This window comes from Pogona vitticeps, chromosome 13, assembly GCF_051106095.1.
Source record: "Pogona vitticeps strain Pit_001003342236 chromosome 13, PviZW2.1, whole genome shotgun sequence".
NCBI classification, from domain to species: Eukaryota; Metazoa; Chordata; class Lepidosauria; order Squamata; family Agamidae; genus Pogona; species Pogona vitticeps.
Window position 1 is genome coordinate 1182064 of NC_135795.1, and position 20603 is coordinate 1202666.

Genomic DNA, 20603 nt, shown 5'->3' on the forward strand with positions numbered 1-20603 from the left:
CCTTAGCTTATTTTTATTGCATGATAAATATTGGAGCACAAAAAACATGTGAATATAGAGGAAAAAGAGAAACAAGATTCAAAATATAACCATTGCCGGCAACTTCCTGTCCTCCCAAAGTCTTTATTCTCTGCGACTCGAGCAGCTTAGGGCTTTTCGCAGTGCGTGACGGCTTAAAGAAGCACCCCTGGGCCTGCTTTGAAGGTGGGAGGATGGTGAAACAGAGCGTTCACTTAGCGTTCACTGCCACAATCTCACCACCTCTGCAGCGCAGTGCTTCTCGATGCGAGAGACAACGAAGCAGAGCCCGACTTCGAGGTACCCAGGTTGTCTTTTGAGCATGCCACTGCCGCACAGCGAGGCCTCAGTCATGTCCCTCTCGACCGTCCTTGGCTCCCCTTGCCCCTGTCGGATGGGCAGAGAGAGCCCCATGTTCTCTTCCCGGTGGGGTGAGGGCCGAGAAGGAGAAAGCATGAATGCCCAGTCTTTGAAAACCGAGAGGGGCCAAGAATTCCCTGCAGAAAGCGGCTGCTTTCTTTGGCTTCCCCTGCAACCTTTTTTTCCCTAGGCTTTGGGGGGAAAGCAGGAGGGAGCTTCTCCCCAACGCCTATTGGTGGGCTCAAAAGGAAAGTAGAACAGGAGAAGGCGTCTACAGGCCAACCCACCGTATGGTTTATATCAGCCGCCTGCTGCAGGAGACGGGCTGGCAAGGAGGACCGGGGAACCGTTTGTCTGCAAGTGGAAACTCTGACTGCCTTGATCTCTCTTTCCTCTCTTTTTTGGCAGTTTTGGAAACAGAAGGCTGGAAGGAAGGGGTTGGGAGGGGAAAGAGAGAGAGAAAAAGAGCGAGAGAGAGAACCAGAGTCAAGTTGATAGTCTTTCAAGGACATTCCGTCCTCTCCGGCGCCCAGGCATGCATACAAAACAAGGATTGTACTGGAGCAGGGAGTTTGCAAGCGGTGAGCCGAGATGGAGAGCCGTCCTGCTCCTTTAAACCTGCCACGTTCAACAGCACCTTTAGGAGTCTTGCAGAAACAAACAGCTGCGGACACCAGGGCAGCTCCAGCCAGGGGTGGGCAGAGAATCGCAGGGAACACTCTCCCTCTCCATTAAATTAAAAAAAAAGTCTGGATGGAAGGAGAAAGCTGATGCTCCCACACTCATCTATTTGGGAGATACGTTGATCCTTAGGGGGTGAGATTAGGTGTGTAATTCCAGTCTGAGCGTCTCTTCCCAGCTCTCCATACTGCAAAAGGAGCAAATGGACTGGGGAAAAACACCCGAGTCACCCTTTGGACTACAACTCCCATTGGCCTCACTGGAGGAGAGTGGGAGTTGTGGTGCACAACCTCTGGAAAGCCACCAGGGAAGGGAGGCCGACCAAAAAGCCCAGGGACGCCCAAAAGCACGCTTCAGTGCAGAGAACTGATTCCAGACGCAGTTCCAGCACACACGTGGTCCCCAGCGCCGCAGAATTAAAGGTGCCGAAGCCCTTCCACACTGCCTTCTTCCAGGGAAACATCCCGGTCTGTCTGGCTGCCGCTGACCCTGCTTTCTCTCTCCTTTCTGTGCCTCAGGTGCTGCTGAAGAGAGGGACGGTCCCCATCGTCTCGCTGGAGTGCGTCTCCTGCAAAGCCCAGTCGGTCTACGAAGTGAGCCGGAGCTCCTACGTGTACCTGGAGGGATCCTGCCCGAACTGCCAGAACAATTCCAAACTGGGGGTAAGGTGGCCCCTTCGGCCGTCTCTGTCGGCAGGGAGGACGCGCGCTCATCCGTTGTCTGTTTCGGGGACCTCTCTGTGGGAGGCGGTGCAGACGGCCTAGCTCAGGGTCCTGGGTTCAGGAGAGGAACAAGGCTTTTTGACTCCCAAACACAGAACTGAAGAACCAAAAAGTGTCTCGGTGTAATTTGTATCCCTTGTTTTGGGTCCCGTCCGTAAGAGCAGCAGAAAACAAGCTTCCTCCCTCTTCTGTGTGAAAGATCCATAAAGAGGGTGCTGTGTCCCCTCTCTGCCTCCTTGTCTTTAGGCTCAGCGTGCCCAGCTTCTTCAAGCTGTTTTCGTAGGATCTGGTCCCCGGGTCCTTCCCCATCTCAGCTGGCCTCCTCCAGCTGCAAGAATTTAATAAGAACTGTGGCTAAAAAGCTTTCCCCTTTCTAAATCAGGGTGTTGAAAGGCGGATTGGAGCAAATGGGAGTGTTATTTTTCTTCTGGGGTGTGTTTAAAAAACAAACAAACAAAAAAAAACAAAACCACACATAACCTCCTACAGCTTTCAGAGCACGGTGGCAGGTCAGCCCTGCAAAGCCCATGCCTTTTGCCTTTCACTTTCTTCTGCGTCTTGACCGCACGGTCAAGAAGTTCACATTGCAAAGGGTGATCAAGGTCTTTTTGGGGGTTCAGCACAGATTTAACCCAATTCTAGAATCATGAAGTGGGAAGGGGCCTCTAAAGCCATCACCTTGCTCAAGGCAGGAATCCAGATCCAAGCAGGACAGATGGATGGTGGTCCGATTCTCTCTTGAAGGCCTCCAGCGTTGGAGTGCTCACCATTTCCCAAAATAATCAGTTCCATTGTCATAATTTGCTTCTGAGTTCCTTCTCGCCGCTGAGAATCTCCCTGATTTCCTGGCACTGCTTTAAAGTGGTTAGTCTTTTGGGTTAGTTTGTCCTCAGTGGGAAGTGTAGGGCCGAAAAAAACCCACAGTGATGTGAATCTCCTTGTTTGGTGCGCTCCGGCAGTTGCATTTGGCACAGCAGCCTTTGTAAAGGTTGTGGGGCAGAGAGAGAGAGAGAGACGTGGGGCAGGATGGGAGCTGGGGCTTGTTTGAATGATAGGTTTCTCACCCCATTTTGTGGTTGGTGCAGAGGTGGGCAGCCCACAGCTTCAAAAACAAGCCGCTGGTCCTGGACAAGAGCACCACCTCCACCGGGGACACGGGGATGAACCTGGTGCTGCGACCGTGGGCCCTGAAGGATGGCGAAGGCTACACCTTTACTCTGCACATCACCGACCTGGCCACAGGAGAAGAAGGCTACGCCTCCATGGACCTCTTCCCCAACCAGCCACCTTTTGGGGGCTCCTGCTGGGTGTCTCCGATGGGGCCTATCCAGGCACTGACCACCAAGGTCCATTTCGAGTGCACAGGTGAGACCCTGGTGCCAACTCCTGCCTGGTCAGCGGTGGGCATGCTGGTGCCCCTGGGGGAGGCCTGGCCGCCCTTTCCCGAGGGGCTCCCTCAAAGAGTTGACGTTTCCTCCCCCATGTGTTTGGCTGGCAGGCTGGAGAGACACGGAGGACGAAAGCACCCCCTTGGTGTACACCCTCCTGGCCCGTCGCTGCCGCGTTGGCCACTGCGAAGACTTCTCGGTGTACAAAGGGAGCCATTCGGAGCACGCCGCCTTCCTGCCGACGGGATTCCAGGAGAGCAGCTCCTTAGTGTCCGTCTTGATCCTCGTCCAGGACCAGCTGGGAGCCATGGTGGTGGCCTTCAACAGGTAGGGGCTTGCCAGCGCACTGTGTAAACACACACACACACAAATCTCAAGAGTAGAACTCACACCGCTGCTGCCGTTTCCTCCCCTCCCATCGGAAGACGGGCAGCGAGCTGGGCTCGAGGCCAAGCGCCTTCCTTCCTTGCAGCCAGATGCCTTTTTATTTTGCTTGCAAATAAAGTCAACCCATTTGGGGGATCCGTCCAGACTTGTGGGCAGTTGGCGCAATGGACTGCAACTTTTACTTGGGGGGGTTATCATATTTTAAGCACACACACCCCAGTTTGAATACCCACCCTACTTCTCTGATGGGATTAGTCATAGATCTGTAAACTAGTTTCTGAGTACCCCATCTAAGCTTGGCAGAGGTATTGTTCATGGTGACTTCACACTCTGAGCGTTGCTGGACTACAACTTCCCTTAGCCCCAGGCACCCCCAGTAGAGAGGAATGCTGGCAGTTGCCATTCCACCATATCTTGAGAACTGGGCCTTCCGTACAGGTGTAGGTGTGTGTAATCCAAGATTCTGTCCACTTCCCTTCAGAAGGATGTGTTTTAAGTGTTTGCAGCAAGAAGGACAAATGCAAAATTACTTCCTGCCCCCATTTGAAGTGACTGCTAGTGCTGTACCACCGGCTTTGCTCTGTCTCGGCTTCCCATCCTCACCGTTGAGGGCTTGTAACTTTTTGTGCTGGAGTTGAGCCTTGCGGTAACGTGCCACAGAAGTAGGAGAAAGCAGCCGTGTAGTTCCATCCAGAGAGAACGTTGAACATTTCCAAGGAAAGCCAGGAGTTTGTGCGAAGACGAACAGGCCTCAAAGTGCGCATACGTTGTCGTAATCCATGAAATGCGGTGCGTTCAGGCCCATCGTTCTGTTTCCCAAGACATTCTGCTTCTCCTGCTGTTGTTTCTCAAAGCAGGTGTTTTTGGCTGCTGCGGTTGTGCAGACACGCCTGGGAGCGCCTGTGCAAGGCTGGCCCGAAATCTCAAAAACTGGGTGTGGCGGCTGGATCTCTATCCCATCTCCTGAGACTCCAAGGCTCGGCTGAGCAGCTTTCATAGAATCACTGAATTGGAAGGGGCCTCCAAAACCATGGAGTCGAACCCCCTCCTCAAAGCAGGACTCCACATCAAAGCAGATTGGGCGGATGGTGCCCTGAGTTTCTCTTCAATGACTCCGGAGTTGGAGAGCTCGCCAACTCCCGAGGTGACTGCTTCCACTGTCGTACTGCTCTAACAGTTAGGGAGTTTTTTCCTGATAGTCAGCCGAAATCTGGCTTTCTGGAACGTGAGCCCATGGTTGCGTGTCCTGCACTCTGGGATGGTTAAGAACAGATCCTGCCCCATCTCTCTAGGACTACCTCTCAAGTCTTTGAAGAGTATCATCCTATCTCCCCTCAAACTTCTTTTCTCGAGGCTAAACCTGCCCAGTTCTTTTAGGTGAGGGTTTGCAAAACTTGGTTGGTTGAAGCATACAGCTTTCCCTTTTTTTGTGCACTGTGTTATCTGGGTGCAGAAACAGTCGCTGTTTTGGTGCAGGATCGGCAAGCAGAGTTTGCGTGGATGGGTTGACCCTCCCGCTATCTGCGATCTTTGTTTTTCCCATGTGAACAGAAGCAGCTGCATTTCCCTGCCTTTGGCACGGAGGCCTTCACAAAGGAGTTTTACCTGTTTTGTCTCAATTTATAGCTGTTTTGAGCCAATAAGTCATGTCGAGCGACGGGGAAAATCAATTCTCTCTGAAATGCAAGTTTGTTCTTAGATTATAAATCAGGGAGGCAGCGGCAGTTCAGGCTGTTTTTTGCTCCAGACGAGAATTCGATGCCTTGTTCTTCTCATGAATCCAATGCCTTGTTCGCATCCGTAACGAAGAGCTGCTGGTGATGAATGGCCTATCGCTGGAGACAAATGAGAAGCCCAGGCATGCCCCATTTATCGCAGAAGTCATCCCCGTCTCCTGCATTGCCCTCAGAGAACATTTTTCAGGGAAGGTGTTAAGGAGCAGATGAAAAGTCACGGAACCAAGCTGATCCGACGCGCCAGAGCTCTGGGGTGGCAGAAAAGAAAAACGCAGCGCACACGAGCAAAAGGAAAAGGAGGGTTGAGTAACTGGATTGTTAAAAACATCCCAAAACTGTGAGCTTCTGAGTTGCTTCAGAGGAGGTGATGGGTGTGAAGGAAAGGCTTTATCCAGCCCTGATTAGGAGGCCTTAGAAAAAAGCGAGCGAGCGAAAGGCACTGAGTAGGAACGCAAGGGCATGAATTAAAATCTCCGTTCTTGACAACTTCAACTGGGTATTTCAAGGCATGGGGGAGTCCTTGCCTCCTTGCCATTTTCTTTTTTTTCTTTGTAATTTTTGCACATGGTCTCTGCACAAAACCGGTGCGTCTCTCCCTTTGAGAACTGCACCACAGCCATGGACATCCAGCTGCTGAACTTTAGGGCTTAAAAAGATGCAAGCAATCCTCCTCAGAACCCATGCCAAGGAGCAGCAGGCACCCTCTTTTCCCGCCGTTTTGAGAGGTCTGGCTTAAAGTCCTGCCCTCTGGGAAAATCCGCTTCATCCGTAGAAGAAACGGTTCTCATCTGCCCGAGAGCGACCACAAAACGCTTTCTGGGCCTGTCTCCCCGAGGGCTGTCTCCTCAGGGCATCAAACTGAGGCAGAGGCTCAGCCCAGTTGGTTTCTTTGAAATATTTGACCCTGCCTTGTGACTGGAGCTCACAAGGTGATGATGTTTTTATTTATTTTTGGTTTACAAGTCTTGATTTCTCAGACCCAAAAACTGCTTGAATCTCTTCTCCAGAACCCTGACCTGGTGGTAGCGGGGGGCTCCCTATAAGGTATCATTTGGCCTTCCCTCATCTTGAGTCCTATTTGCCTCCCCTGCCTCTGGAAAGGCAGAGGGTCAGTGACCAGTCTCCCGGCTGTTTTTTCTCCCTGCGGGGAGTTTCTTATGACCCTCTCGGCTTGCTTTCCTTTCCAGCTCCATGGCCATCACGCTGCCCAGCACGCCAGAAGGATTCCACAGCCTCCCGCAGTGGCTCTATAACCAGACCGAGGTGGTTCTACAGGGCTTCGTGAAACAGGGGGACCCCCAACAGGTCATTGAGTACACGCTGGCGCTCATCACCATCCTAAACGAGGTACACAGGGGCAGCTCTGCCTGGAATAGGATTTGAGAGGAGGGGAAGGGAAATACGTAGGTGACTGGTTGCAATTAGTTATGCCGCCGATGATTCTACTCAAGTAAGAGGAGCTGAGTGTGTTTGGTGTGACCCAGACGGAGAGCCTGTCACTAAGGGAGTTGGTGGATGGGGGTTCATCCCTTCATTAATTAAAAACTATTCTCTGGCACTCTACTTCACTCAGGGAGACCTGCTAGTTGTGCTCCTGGTCCGTCGCTGCTCCAACGCCTAATTGCTTCCTAAGAGCCTAATTATTTCCTTCTCTCTCCTCCGATCTCAGTACGAGTCTTCCATGCCTTCAATGCCGGAGGCGGAGAATGACGACCGCCTCAGAGCCTGGACACGGAGGAACATCACGGAAACGCTGGTCTCGCTGAACGTGAACACGGTGGACGACATCCAGCAGATTGCGGCGGCTCTGGCTCAGTGCACCGTAGGTGGCGGCGCTCAGCTCTGCCTCTCCTCAAGGGAACAGCAAGCGAGAAGGAGGGGAGCCGGAGGTGGATTGGGACCCCCCCAGCCTGCATCTTTCTTCACTCTGCAGGGTTTAGCCAGGCGTGATGCTCTCTCTCCCGATTTGGGCTGCCATGTAGAATTAGAGGGAGGACTTCTGAGGAAGGAGAGAGGATGTGAGGGTTAGCAGAAGGTACAAAGCCCTGCCCAGGGAGCAAGAAGCCTCCAGACCCAAATCAGAACGGGCCCTGCTTGGCCGCCATAGTCTGTTGTCTGTGAGGATAAAGACATCAAGAAAGGGAAGCCATAGGAGGGGACCACCAGCCAGGGAGGAGCACCCCAGAAACCTTGATGGCCCAAGGAGGACTTGGCGCTCGGCTGCTCCAAACAACCCAGAAAACGTGTCCGCTGAACAACGTGCATTTTCCATTTGCAGGTGGCGAGCAAGAGCTTTGTATGTCGTGCCTGCCTGACCAGAACCTTGAAGAAGCTGGAAGGCATGATGGCCATCCTCCAGGGAGAGACCACGCAAGGCACCATGACCCCCACGGCCATCGCCGACAACATCCTCAACATCATGGGTGGGTTTGCAGGCACGTGGCTGCCACGGCCGTGGTGGGGGTCCTCCTGGGGAGGGAGGGAGGGTTATCCCACAGCCTCTCTTCCAAAGAGAAACCCACGAGCCGTTTCAGAAGCCTTGTGTGGACGTCAACCAGCCTGTTGCTTTCTTGACGTTTCCATTACTGGCGTTTACGCAGAGGGGAAGGAGGAATGGCCTTGGCCTGCCGTCAGCCCTACCTCGAAAGGGGCCCGAGGGTGGAGTCCCCTGAACCTCTCACGACACTCTGCAGGCCTCATGCAGACCCACTGGGGCTGATCTTCTGTTTCCTTCCCTCCTTCAGGGGACTTGATTCACCTCGTCAACACTGTTTCCCGGGAGTCGGAGCCCCAGAAGCTCTGCAGCGGGGGCCAGAATGCCGTCCAGGTGGCTTCCAAAGCATACGCCCTCTCCACGGACTTGATGCGCATCCTGATGAAGTCGCGAGTCCTCAACGAGGAGCCGCTGGAGCTGGCCGGGAGCAACATCACGGCCAAGGGGAAACGCGCCGACCCGCTCGGCTTGCTCTGCTACGAGGAGAGCCCCGACTGCCAGTTCTCCATCCCGCCAGCTTTCAACACCACCTTCTCCAACCTGACGGACGTGGTCCAGGTCATGATCCAGGTGGACTACAACCCCTTTCCGTTCGGCTTCGTCACCAACTACAGCGTCTCCTCCCACGTGGCCTCCCTGGAGTTCCAGGACAACAACGGGACGGAAATACCGATCGGGAGCCTGGATGCCGAGAGGGCCATCACCGTGATGGTGACGGACCCCCGGGAGAAGAACATCACAGTGGGAACGGTCGTGATTGAGGAAGGACGTTTGGTGACCGTGGTGCTTCGCACGGAGAACGGCAACACGGAAGCAGGGCTGTATATCCAGGTCACCTTCGCTGTACTTGACGGTAGGCAATATGAGAAGGCTCTTATCCATGTGAACGGTTTCTGTGGAAGCGTGCTGTCGGTCCAGGATGCTGGCCAGGCCTGTGGTTTAGCCAGCAAATCTCCACTTTCCCTCTTACATGCACGTAATAAGAGGTGCGGCCTCATTTGTGGTTGAGCAGAAGCTCTAAAGACCGTGGCCGCTCAAAAGAGAACAGGTGGGATTTAGTCCTTTCAACTGTGCTTTTTGACCAAAGCAACCTGTGCACATGTTTGTCAAGGGCCAGCATTAATGGCCCCATAAGTTCACCCCACTTTATGAACATTGCAGACCCTAACACCAAGTATTTGGGGACCGGAGTTTGGTCGTCCGCTTTCTCACTCGGGTTCTCTCTCTCTCTCTCTCTCTGCCCTCCCCGCCCCACGCCGTGGCCAGAGCGCTACGTGTCCAGCGAGAAGGAGCCCTTCCTCGCCGTCTGCCTCTTCCGTGCCGCCGAGACCAACTGCACCACAGCCAAAGAGATCTTCCTGGAGGACATGACTCGGAGGCCGCAGGGTGACCACCGGCGCTACACCTTCTTCGTTTCCCCCGTGTAAGTGGCACCCCGGGAGTCACCGGCAGACCTCAGGAGGCTATTCCTGGGTCTTCTAGGTGCGCCTGAGTCTGCTTGCGCTCCTGGCTGTGTCCCTTTTTTAAAATTTCAGCACAAACAATGATGGCTTAAAGACTGTTGCATTCCCGCTTGGTTAGAGGCTGCTCCTGAAAGTGTCTGCCTCATAAAAGTAGTTGAGTCTTTATGGCGCAGAACGACTCCTTGTTGGTTAGGCTCCCCTAATAGGCAAAGAGTTTGGACATGGGTATGTAGGGTTCCTCCAGGACAGGTTGCTTAGAAGGCATCTTTTGCTACTCTGACTTCAGGACCAGGAGGAAGCTTGCATTGCACAGAGCAGGTGGATGATGGGAGGTGGGGAAAGGGTGCCGTGGAACAGATGGTGGGCCTCGTCCCACTTATGGGGGGGAGTTGGCTGGGGATAATAGCCCCTGGGACTCAACTGACAGCCCGGTTCTCCCTCTTCTTTAGCACGGACGACCCGGTGCTGGACTACCGCATGAACATCACCAACCGCTTCCTCTGGTCCCCCGTGGAAGTGACGCTGGGCCTGTACAGCTCCCTGTGCCAGTACTTCAGCGAAGAGGAGGCGCGCTGGAAGACGGAAGGCATGGCTCCCTTGGAGGGGGCCACCCCGGAGAAGGCCGTGTGCTTGACCCAACACCTGACCGCCTTTGGGGCCAGCCTCTTTGTTCCGCCCCACTCCGTGCAATTCCTACGGCCTGTGAGTCTCTCCCACCCGTTCTTCCTTCCCTTTTTGTGTCAAGCGCTATTTTTATCCTTCATTCTGTCTCCGTAATTTTTCTTAGCTCAAGTATAGCCCCTTTGGAGTTCTCTAGCAGGCCCCTCTGGGGAACCATTTCGGCAGCCTTTTCTGGTGCCCTTGCGCTCGGCTCATTCTTGCACCCGTTAGAAGCACCGCGGGCATTTCCGGTGGCAGAGACGAACCTCCGTAACCTTCTCTCCCCCCTCTTCTTCAGCCTCCGGGCCCAGGGCTCAATTACATCGTCCTCCTGACGTGCGCCATCTGCTTGGTGACCTATTCGGTGGCGGCCGTGATCGTGCACAAACTGGACCTGATCGACCTTCGCCGCGTGGAGGTGATCCCCTTCTGCGGAAAGAACGGGTTGTACAAGTACGAGATCCTGGTGAAAACCGGCTGGGCAAAGGGCTCCGGTAAGGGGCTGCTGTGCGTTTTTGGAATTCCCCCTCACAGCATGGGGGCTATTCTCCGGCAGCATCCAGATCACTGAATTAAGCCTCCCGTTATGTGAGCAAAGGCAGGATTAATCCTGGAGGGTGGGTTCCAGGGGGTGTGGGCTTGGCCTCCTTCCTAGACCCTGAATTATATCACAATTCCGAAAGGTTTTGCTGTTATGGGACTACGGTGCTTTGTAGCCTCGTGGCGCAGTGGTTAAACCGCTGTACTGCAGCCAAAACTGCTCACGGCCTGGGGTTCAATCCCAGGTAGATGGCTCAAGGTTGACTCAACCTTCTATCCTTCCGAGGGGGGGGCAATGTGTAGCCTGCATCATTAACTTGTAAACTGCCCAGAGAGTGCTTGAAGTGCTATGGGGCGGTATATAAGCAGCACGCTTTGCTTTTTGCTTTGCTTTGCTTTGCTTCCCCCCCCCCCTCTGGAAACAGCTACCTGTTATTTCTTAAGATGGGAAATATAACCTTCCATTCATGTAAGGGGCAAAACAAGAGAAGGGTTGCCAATTTTTTTGCCCGGGGGGGGGGCTGACGCATCTCTCCTCTCAGAACATCACATTCATTACTCATTACATCTCAGCGGCCAGGTTGCCATGATCGTTCACTTGATTGGATAGTACCTTGTGTTGCGTATTACCATAAAAATACAAGAAAGCTTTCTCTAGATCCCGCTAGCTACTAGCTAGCTAGCTGGCTAGATACCCATGGTGCAATATCAGAACTGGCCACTAGTGGGATCCAGAGCATAGGATGAGTTTTGAATCCAGTTTCAGGACCATCTCTCCTGTTCGGCAAAGAGCAAACCGGAGCCACTTCTCTGGCCGAATCATCCTGGATTCCTCTTTCCTTCCAGGGACGACAGCCCACGTGGGAATCACTCTGTATGGGATGGAAAGCAAATCCGGGCACCGGCATCTGGACGGAGAGAATGCCTTCCGGCGCAACAGCCTCAACATCTTCCAGGTGGCTACAGAACGCAGCCTGGGCCGTGTGTGGAAGATCCGCATCTGGCACGACAACAAAGGTGCGTTAGCAGCTGCATCGAGGGTGGAGGGTGGACTAGCCACCAGCCTCCCTTTGGAGCCGAGCTCCCACTCTTAACGTTGGCCACCCGGTAGAGCATGTAATCCACCCTCGAGGCTCAGCGGAGCCTGGATAGTCAGAGTCAGCAGAACTACACAATGGCCGGCTGCCGAAGGGGGCCCCGTCCAGGATTCAGGTGCAGGTCTTAAACAAAACCAGAGTCGGAGGATTCCCGTTCTGGAATCAATAGAAGCGGCTTTCCCGAAGGAGCGCCTCCTTCACTCTCCTCCCTTTGCTGCTCAGGGCTCAACCCGTCCTGGTATCTGCAACACGTCATCGTCAGGGACTTGCAGACCTCCAAGAGCTACCACTTCCTGGTGAACGACTGGCTGTCTGTGGAGAGCGAGGAGAACGATGGCCTGGTGGAGAAGGAGGTCTTCGCGGCCAGTAAGTGAAGCCCGAGGTGGCCGTGAGCGGGGCTCGGAGCCGGCCCTGGGCAGGAGGGAGGAAGAGACGGGCGCGCAGGGTGCCCGCCTCCATGGGAGGATGGGCCTGGGGCGGCATGTGCCAAGGCTGTCTTCTTGTGGGTTTAGTTAAGAAGGCTGCCGTGGAGATGGGCGTGGGGCTAGCCCCATAGGGTAGGCATGGTCCCTCCAAAATGGAGGCTGCAGGGAGCAAGGGTGAACTCACCGCAGGCCTTCTGAGGTTCCTCTACGCCAGAGGGGGGGCAGGATACGGTCCCTAGGCTGGCGCCTGCTCACTCTCTTCCCTCCACAGGCGAGTCTGACCTGAGGAGCTCCACGCGGATCTTCGTGGAAGAGCTGCAGCGCGGCTTCTTTGAGAAGCACATCTGGCTCTCCCTGTGGGACCGGCCCCCTCGCAGCCGCTTCACCCGCGTCCAGAGAGCCTCCTGCTGCTGCCTCCTCGTCTTTCTTTTCCTCTGCGCCAACGCGGTGTGGTACGGTGTTGTGGGAGATGCCAACTTCAGGTGCGCTTCTCCGGCCCTTGTGTTTTCTCCTAGACAAGCATGGAAGGGCCGCTGGGGTTAGCCAGGATTCTTTCCCTGCCTGAGACCCTGGGATGTCTGGGGGTCTGCCTTCTTCTCCATCAGGCCCTTGGTCCGTTTAGCCCCATAGGGCCAATTCTGGCTGGCAGCCGCCGCTCCATCCTTCCCTAGAGATCCCTGGTGCCTGTCTCTTTCTGAGAACAAACCATCACCATTCAAGACGTCAGCCGAGTACAACCGTCTTGCGGAATTCATGGAATCTGAAACTGGAAATGGCAAACTTTTATGCCCTCCTTTCTCCTTGCAGCCACGTGCCCATCTCTACCTTGATCCCGATCAGCGGGGAGACCATCGTCGTCGGCCTGGTGTCCAGTTTGATCGTCTACCCCCTGTACCTCGGTCTTCTCTTCCTCTTCCGGATGGCGCGGAGCAAGGTAACCAGGCAGGGAGCTGGTTCTCCGAGACGCGGTGTCTCCAGGTGTCAGGGCTTAACTCGCGTGGCGTGGTTTCTGTGCATCAATATCCCCGCGACCAGCATTTTTACCGTATCTGCCTTTGCTTGCAAGTACAGAGGCTGAGCGTAGGTGGAGGTTCATAGCTTAGCACTGCACGAGGTGTCTGAATGTCCGCTGTAAAATCCCTTCCTCCCTGCTTCCTGGAAAAGCTGGCTCCAAGTTCATCTGCTTTCCCCACCTCCACCTTGAGATGGAGGCGAAGATGAGGAATGGCTTTGTGCGGGATTGTCGACCGGCCTCCGTCCTTCCTTCCCTCCCACGGCAACACCGATGACCCTCACGCCCACCCTCCCTCCCTCTCCCTCTCTTGCAGGTCTCGGTCAGCCAGGCGCTGGCCCAGTCCGACCAGCAGTCCTTAGAGATCGACAACTACCTGGACTCCTCGCTGATGGAGAGCTCTTTCCTCGCCGTCCCCGGGCTTCGGACGGAGGTACGGGCGGCAGGATCCCTGCGGGTGGACTGGGACCCGCCCTTCAGACCAGATGTTCCTTCCCAGCCATCCCGCCAGATCAGGGGCCTAGGGCCAGGCTCGCCGTCTCTGGGCCCCGGGGGCCTTCTCCGAGCGGGCTGCCTGAGGGGGGGGATCCACTTGGGGAATCCAGAGACCGGAACAAAAACTCCCTCTCCTTCCACCCTCAGGCGTTTTCAGAACAGACCAAAATGGACCACTTCCTGGACGACTCGAAAAGGTAACGGGGGCGTCGTTGGCCTCTCACGAACCCAGGAGTGGGCGAAGGGTGACCCTCTGGCATTCTTGACCAAGGGCCAGGGTTGGTGGACCCGGGGGTCAAGCAGCACCTGCCCACCATTGTCCTCCCCCTCTACCTCCCATCGCATACCCATCGGCCACACGGCCAATGCAAGGCCCCCCCTCAGTTCTGGGGGTGACGGGTTGTGTTCCTCGGTTTGTGTCCCTTACTTCTGGGCTGTTCTCCACCTGGGCTCAGCTTGATCCGTTGGCAGTCCAACGAGGCGCTGCTCAGCTGGCCGGATCTGCTCAGCGACCCCTCCATCATGGGCAACACCATCCAGAAGCTGAAGAGGGGGAGGACCAGCCGCCACCTGGGCCTGGAAGCGCCTCTGGCCACGGAAGAGGACACCGTGTCGCTCGGGGTCCCCCACGCTCAGACCCGCTACTTCTCGGCTTCAGGTGAGCGGCTGAGAAACCCAGAGGAAGTGTGACTGCTGCTTTCTCCATCTTGCTTGGAGGGTGGCTTGGGGGGGAGTGAAAGATGGGGAGGGGAAAGACTCGAACAGAATGCTTTGCACCACTGGACTCCACCAAGGACCTCCTGCAGCCAACAGGATTAAGTGCTCTGCTCACCAGATGCCCTTGTTGGTTTGCAGGGCCCAGCGCCCTTCACCACTAGCTCGGGCTGGCTAAGGCTGATGGGAGTTGGAGTATTTGCAAATATCTATATTTAGAAAGGGCATCACAAAATACTGGGCTTCCAAAGAGGGCAACTTACCCTCCCCCCCCCCTTGCTGTATGAAAATCAGACCCGTGCAGTCAAATCCCTGCCGTCACTTAAACGTTGCTCACCCCGACGGACTGAAGACAGCCTGGCACATACGTGTGTGTGTGTGTGTGTCTTCCTTCCTTCCCCAGATGAAGACCTGATACGGCAGATTCTCTCCGACGGAGTTGGCAGCATCGCCCACCCGCAGGAAGCGGGGCGGTACCCCAGGGTCGAAACGGATCTCCTTTCAGGACTGTAAGTCTGCCGGGAAGGAGGCCACAGCGCTGGGGTGGACCAGGAGGCTGGCGAGATGTGGGTCTGCTCGTATGGGGTGGGGGGGGCGTCCCTGAGAAGCAGCCCTGTGCAAAGGAAGGTCCTGGGGGGAGCAGCTTTATTGCACAGGGTCTCCAAGGGGGGGGGGGAGATTCTACAGATGGCTGCTGCCTGCTTGATTCCCCCATCCCACCCCCACCCCCGGTCTCACTGGTCAAAATCCTGGGAGCATCCCGGGCAGCAGAGGTGCTGAAGGCTTTTGCTGTGCCCCGAACAGGTCCGCCGTGTGTGGGGAGAAGACGGAAGCCATCGTGCTGCAGCGGCTGAATGAGAAAGGGCAGGCGCTGGCGGTCCCCCGGAGAGAGCTCAACCGCTCGGCCAAGTCCAGCCGAACAGGTACCTCGGTGGGGTGCACGCGGACGTCCAAGGGAGGCGCCCACCTCACGTTGCTCTTACAGAGGAAGGAGGCCTCTGTGAAGCCCCCCCCCTTCCATGGGCCTCGCTGGATTCCCAGGCTGTGGGTCTCCCTTGCAAGGCCAGCTCAGCTGCTCAACTCCCCCATCTGGCAGAGACAGGAGGGCCGCTAAAGGGAGCCTCAGGGAGACACCGCTCGGCTTTTATAAAACCCACGTCCTTTTCACATTGCTTTTGGTTGCTGTTTCTAAAAACAGGTTTCATTGTGTTTTAGCGTGATCACCTACTGGGTCTGTCGCCCCCTCTCTGTTTTGAATCACATGGCGAGATGACTTTGAAATAGAGACATGGGAGAAAAGGAGCAAATACACAAACGAACAGGTCCCTCCTTGTCCATCACCAGCTCGTCTCCTGCTAGGACAGATAGATAGATCAAGGTTGAGACCTCTGGTGATGGAGCCAGAGGTTGGGAGTTCGATTCCCCCCACGGGGCCTCTTTGGCAGGGACTCCTCTGTGACCCATAGGGGTCCCTTTCCAGCTCTGCAGTTCTAAGAGGATGATTGCCATCAGCCCCAGCCCACACAATCAGGAGAGGAGTTACAGCACAGCCCCAAGTGGAAAGGCCGCCCATTCTCTGGCCCCGACACCCAGTCAGCTCAACCCTTGTGTTGTGTCCTGTGTGTGTACTCTCTCATTCTCTCTCTCACTCTCAGGCACTTTGGTGGCTGAATGCAGAGAGATGGTTTAGCTCCAAGGCCAGGAGTGGTTGTCTGAACCTTTCACCCCCAAGTTGATTACCTGCTTCCATTCCAGCACGAGAGCGGGGCTGTCGGGGGATAAGAGCAAAGAAAATGCAACCGCCAGTTGGGTACAAAAGCCAGGTGCTGTCCAGGCAGGACCCCTGTTTCATGGGTGTTCCTCCCAATGATGTCGCTCTGTGTCTCCCCCCCCCCCCCCCCGCTTCCCTCCCATTTCCGTCTCCTGCAGTGGTGGACCCTGCCCTCCGGAAGCGTCTGCTGCCTTTCTGGTGCGCCTACCTGGCCCACGGCATCAGCTTCACCCTCTTCGTCCTCTGCTTTGGGGTCTCTACGTGGATCGGAGTGGGCTTCAGCTCCAGCGTGGCCCTCATGTGGCTCATCTCAGGGATTTTTAGCTTCCTCTCCTCGTTTTTGCTCTGGGAGCCCCTCAAGGTAGGCCCTCCAGGTAACTCCTTGGTATCATATCAGGCCAGGAAGGTCCCCCCCGTCCGACAGGATGTTTCACGAGCCAGTTTCCGGTCTCCCTCTCGTCCTGTTTCTATACGCCGGCCTGCCTGTGGACTTTGCCTGGGGGAGCCATGGCCGGCTCCGAGCAGGTGCAGAACAGAGCTCTCTTTCTGGAAGGGCCTGATGCCAAGAAGAGGGGCAGGTGGGAGGATGAACGGCTCCCAAGTCCCTCCTCTGACCCAGCGTGCCTGCGCGTCCTCCTCTGGAACCTCAGGTCCCCTAGACATCATCCTGTGGAGGGAGCACCACAGGAAATTAAAAAGGGCCCTTAAAACATATGCACATGGGAGGAAGCTGCAAGGGAGGCGAGGCCTGGTGGATTTTCAATCACAACGTCTTTGACCGTTCAGCGTCTTTCCTTTCCACCAAAGAGGCATCTGTGCAAAACAAAATGACAAAAAGCCGGTTGTGCAGCTAAGCTGATACCTCCTCGTCACCCAACACCTTTCCTCTTGTTTTAGATTCTTTTTTCTAACGCATAAATGCTGTTGTCTCCACACTTTCTCCTCAAAAACAAGGGGAGGGATTATCTCTGAGCCCGTTTTAGTACCTCCGCGCCCACCGATCCGTAGCCAACCGGTTGGTCAATGATCTGTTGTCCGCTAATATTCGGCCCGCATGTTCCTCCTCGGAGAACCACAGATTCTGGTGGAGCGAGCGCAGCCTTTTCTCGAAACGATGCTTCCCATTCGTCCTCCCCAGGTGCTGCTGGAGGCTCTTTACTTCTCGCTGGTGGCCAAACGCCTCCACCCGGAGGAGGATGACACCCTGGTGGAGCACCCTGTGGTGGAGCACGTGTCGGAGAAGATTGGCAGAGTCCGGCCGCCTCAGGGATTTGCGCTTTTCCAGGCCAAGGAAGAGGCCCGGAAAGTGAAGGTTCTGCACGGGTTACTCAAGGTCAGAAGGGGCACCCCGTCGGTGGTGGTGGCGGTGTGGGGGGAGAAGTGGCTTGAGAGCGGCCGGGGTGGGGCGGGTGGTGGTGGCCAGAGGAAGCCACGATGGCTGCCAATTCTCCAGCCAGCGGCAGATGTCCGGCGGGAGGGTTCCCCTGCAGCCGCTGGCTTCCAACAGATCCGGTCGGCGTACCTGGCCTGGCTCCACACCAGGGGGTCAAGCCCCAAACACGCTGTGGGGCTTCCTTGGAGCGCTCTTCTGCTCCGGCAGCCGCGGGCGGTTCCTGGTGGGGTCACCAATTCTGGGCCGTCTTTCCCGCCAGGAGTTCTTTGTCTACATGCTCTTCCTCCTGGCCGTCCTCCTCACGGCCTACGGGGACGCCTCGCAGCACAGCCGGGCTTTCCTGCTCCAGAAATCCATCAAGCAGCAGCTGGGCAGCGAGCAGTTCCTCGGCATTCAGAGGTATTTTTTTTCTGTCACCCCAGTTTCAGTCTTTGTGGCTGAAAGGCCCTGCGGGATGTTTCCCGGAGGTCTGGAGGGAAGACGGTCCCGCCCGGCGGGTCCTGCTATGCTAAAGGACCAACTGTGGGAGACAGGGCTGGAGAAGCAGGTGGGGCTTCCCCGGACGGCCCCTCCTGACTTTGAGAATGTCGCAGATCTACGAATGGGAAGCAGTCTCTCAGGTAGCCAGGTCCCACAATACTGATCAGCCAGCAAGGAAGCTTTAAGCCAGGAAGCGGGTGGCGGGCATCTTCTGGGGTCCAGGTAGGTCAGCCCATTCAGAAGCTTAACCAAAGCTTTCTGCAGCAGCTGCAGCTTCCAGATCTGCAGCCCTACGGTCAGTCCTAGATAGAATGTATTGCAGTAGTCCAGTTTCGAGGTTACCAGTGTCTGGCCTCGGTACTCCAGCTATCACTGCCCTTACTTATTCCGATTATTTAATCTCTAGGGTGTCTTAAAAGCCAGAGGTATGTATTCTGCTCACAGTGTTACACTCTTCTTGGTCCCCCCCCCACCTAGATCCGATGAATTCTGGATTTGGATGTCTCAGGAGCTGTTGCCCTTCCTGTACAACAACCAGTCCGGCCAGGGAAGCGATAGCATCACCCTCGGGTCTCCACGGCTGCGGCAGATTCGTCTGCAAGAAGGTACGTGGCAGGCGCTGCCAAATTAAAACTCCCAGGATGATTTGTTTCCATATGGGGGTGTCAGGAGAGACGGGTCGCCGTAGCCCTCAATCTCTCTGGGGTCTCCCGGTCTTGATCCTGGAAACGGCCACCCAGGAAACGGCGCTGGGGCCCTCTTCTCAGAAGCCAGAGATGAGAACGAGGGAGAGAGAAGCGTTGGAAGCGAGAGGGCAACAGTGTTGTGAACGTCAATAAACAGCAGAGAGCATCAGGCCGGCTCTTCTGTTTATTTCCAGAAGCGTGTCTCGGTTCTGTCCGCCATCTGCTTAGCGGGGCAGATCCATCAGTCACCGGAGAGAAATGCGTTCTGGACTCCAACCAGTTTGACACGGCTCCCTACGCCGTCGGCTGGGAGAGCACCACCGACAACCAGACCGGGTTGTGGGAATATTCGCCACCTGATCTTGCAGGGTAAGTGGTGCCGTTTTGCGCCGTGGTGCCCTCCGGCTTCCGATGGAGGACCGAACCTGCTCCTCCTCAGTACGACAGCCTTCCAAGTATTTGAAAATGCCAGAGCGGAAGCCGGCCGAGGTCTTCAGCTTGACCCCTGTGGGCTTCTTCCTCGCTCCCTTCCTTCTCTTTCAGAGTTTGGTACCTGGGCTACCTTTCTTTCTACGACAGCGGGGGCTACGTCCAGGAGCTGGGAACAACTCTAGGAGAAAGCAAAGCGCACGCGGACACCCTCCAACAGAACCACTGGATCAACAACAGGTAAACAACAACAGGCGGGCTGTTGTGGGGGGGGGGAGAGCATGCGTCCTCCGTTCGTCGGGCTGGTTTGTGCAATGAGGCTGCTTTGCTCTCTGAAAAGAGATCTCAAACCCCAGGTTCTGTACAACCTAATCCAAGCACCCTTTTTCCTCCCCTGGCAGAACTCGAGCCATCTTTATCGAACTGACCCAGTACAGCCCCAGCGCTGGCCTCCATGCGGTCATTACCCTGAGGCTGGAGTTCCCCGCGGGCGGACCCACTCTGCCAGCCGTGGCTGTCACCACCCTCCCGCTGCTTCCGCTCAGCCAGGGAGTCACTTTGCAGCTCCTGATGATGGTGGGTGCCCGCGGTTCCCTCTCCTCTTTCGGGCCTGGACTTTGCCCTTTCCTGCAACCCGCTTACGGGCCTCCGTTTAGTTCTGCGTTCTTGGGACTAACAAAATTTGGTGTTTAAGAAGTGAAGAGATGAAGGAAGGCTTGAGGGTTTTCTGTGTAGCAGCACCTTGCTTATAGAGCTTCCTCTCAAGGAAATTAACCCCTGTTGCAAAAAGTCATTCCGGTCTTTAAACCAGCTATAAAATGGCCTTTTAACAGTCATTCAAAAATCTGTTCTTACTTTGTTTTGGAACACCTGGTGAGCGGAAGGAAAATACCAACCACGTTCATATAAGTATGTGTGAATCCTTCTTTGTTCTCATGTCACGGTCCCACGTTGCATGTCACACCGAGTGACAAACACAAGGCAGGCAAGTCTGCTTCCTAATTTCTGTCTCACATCCACCCCTTCCTTCCTTCTTTCCTTCCTTCCTTCTCCGCTTGCCTCCTGACCCAGGTCTTCCTCATGATCGTGGTGGTCCACTTTGTGGTCTCGGAGTCCCTGACCATCAAGAAGGCCGGCAGGGCCTATTTCAGCCTGGTCGGCAGCTATGGCCAGTGGCTGCTCATCCTGGCCACCACCGGCACTGTGGTTGTGCACCTCAGCCAGGCCACCTTGGCCGACCGGCAGTGGGCCGAATACCTGAAGAACCGGCAAGGTTTCACCAGCTTCTACGGGGTGGCTTCTCTCCATGAGGCCTTCGGCTGCCTCGCCGCCAGTCTCCTCTTCTTCCTGACTGTGAAGGTAGGGAGGGCCGAGGGGGGTTGATCAGTTTTCCTAGATTCCTTACCTTGCGCTCCCTGCACCAATTTCAGGCAGCAGGGGAGATCAATATATATGTCTCACTAAGGAGGTCCATTCATGGGAGGTCTTGACTCTCACCTTTGCTCTCCCCAGGCTTCGCAGCAGCTGCGCTTCATCCGACAGTGGTCCACCTTCGGCAAAACCTTGCAGAGGTCTGCGAAGGAGCTGATGGCCACAGCCTTCACCTTTGCGATCCTCACCCTGGCCTACGCACAGCTGGGATTCCTGGTAAG

The 20603-nt window shown here is 55.6% G+C and overlaps 1 protein-coding gene across 1 annotated transcript in view; it reads left to right on the forward strand.

Annotated features, from left to right (window-relative positions):
- The window catches only part of PKD1 (polycystin 1, transient receptor potential channel interacting), a 79484-nt gene that overhangs the window by 55567 nt on the left and 3314 nt on the right, over nucleotides 1–20603 (forward strand). Inside the window, exons 17-44 of the mRNA XM_072982340.2 lie at nucleotides 1578–1721; nucleotides 2867–3146; nucleotides 3280–3496; nucleotides 6480–6639; nucleotides 6962–7114; nucleotides 7571–7715; nucleotides 8037–8639; nucleotides 9053–9209; nucleotides 9699–9951; nucleotides 10208–10403; nucleotides 11296–11466; nucleotides 11769–11912; nucleotides 12243–12453; nucleotides 12779–12905; nucleotides 13300–13416; nucleotides 13626–13675; nucleotides 13934–14136; nucleotides 14596–14701; nucleotides 14997–15115; nucleotides 16122–16324; nucleotides 17102–17296; nucleotides 17616–17755; nucleotides 18314–18441; nucleotides 18717–18891; nucleotides 19066–19191; nucleotides 19353–19527; nucleotides 20023–20310; nucleotides 20464–20598. Of these exons, the coding sequence (XP_072838441.2) occupies nucleotides 1578–1721; nucleotides 2867–3146; nucleotides 3280–3496; nucleotides 6480–6639; nucleotides 6962–7114; nucleotides 7571–7715; nucleotides 8037–8639; nucleotides 9053–9209; nucleotides 9699–9951; nucleotides 10208–10403; nucleotides 11296–11466; nucleotides 11769–11912; nucleotides 12243–12453; nucleotides 12779–12905; nucleotides 13300–13416; nucleotides 13626–13675; nucleotides 13934–14136; nucleotides 14596–14701; nucleotides 14997–15115; nucleotides 16122–16324; nucleotides 17102–17296; nucleotides 17616–17755; nucleotides 18314–18441; nucleotides 18717–18891; nucleotides 19066–19191; nucleotides 19353–19527; nucleotides 20023–20310; nucleotides 20464–20598 (5121 nt within the window). The remainder of the gene's footprint in view (nucleotides 1–1577; nucleotides 1722–2866; nucleotides 3147–3279; nucleotides 3497–6479; nucleotides 6640–6961; nucleotides 7115–7570; nucleotides 7716–8036; nucleotides 8640–9052; nucleotides 9210–9698; nucleotides 9952–10207; nucleotides 10404–11295; nucleotides 11467–11768; nucleotides 11913–12242; nucleotides 12454–12778; nucleotides 12906–13299; nucleotides 13417–13625; nucleotides 13676–13933; nucleotides 14137–14595; nucleotides 14702–14996; nucleotides 15116–16121; nucleotides 16325–17101; nucleotides 17297–17615; nucleotides 17756–18313; nucleotides 18442–18716; nucleotides 18892–19065; nucleotides 19192–19352; nucleotides 19528–20022; nucleotides 20311–20463; nucleotides 20599–20603) is intronic.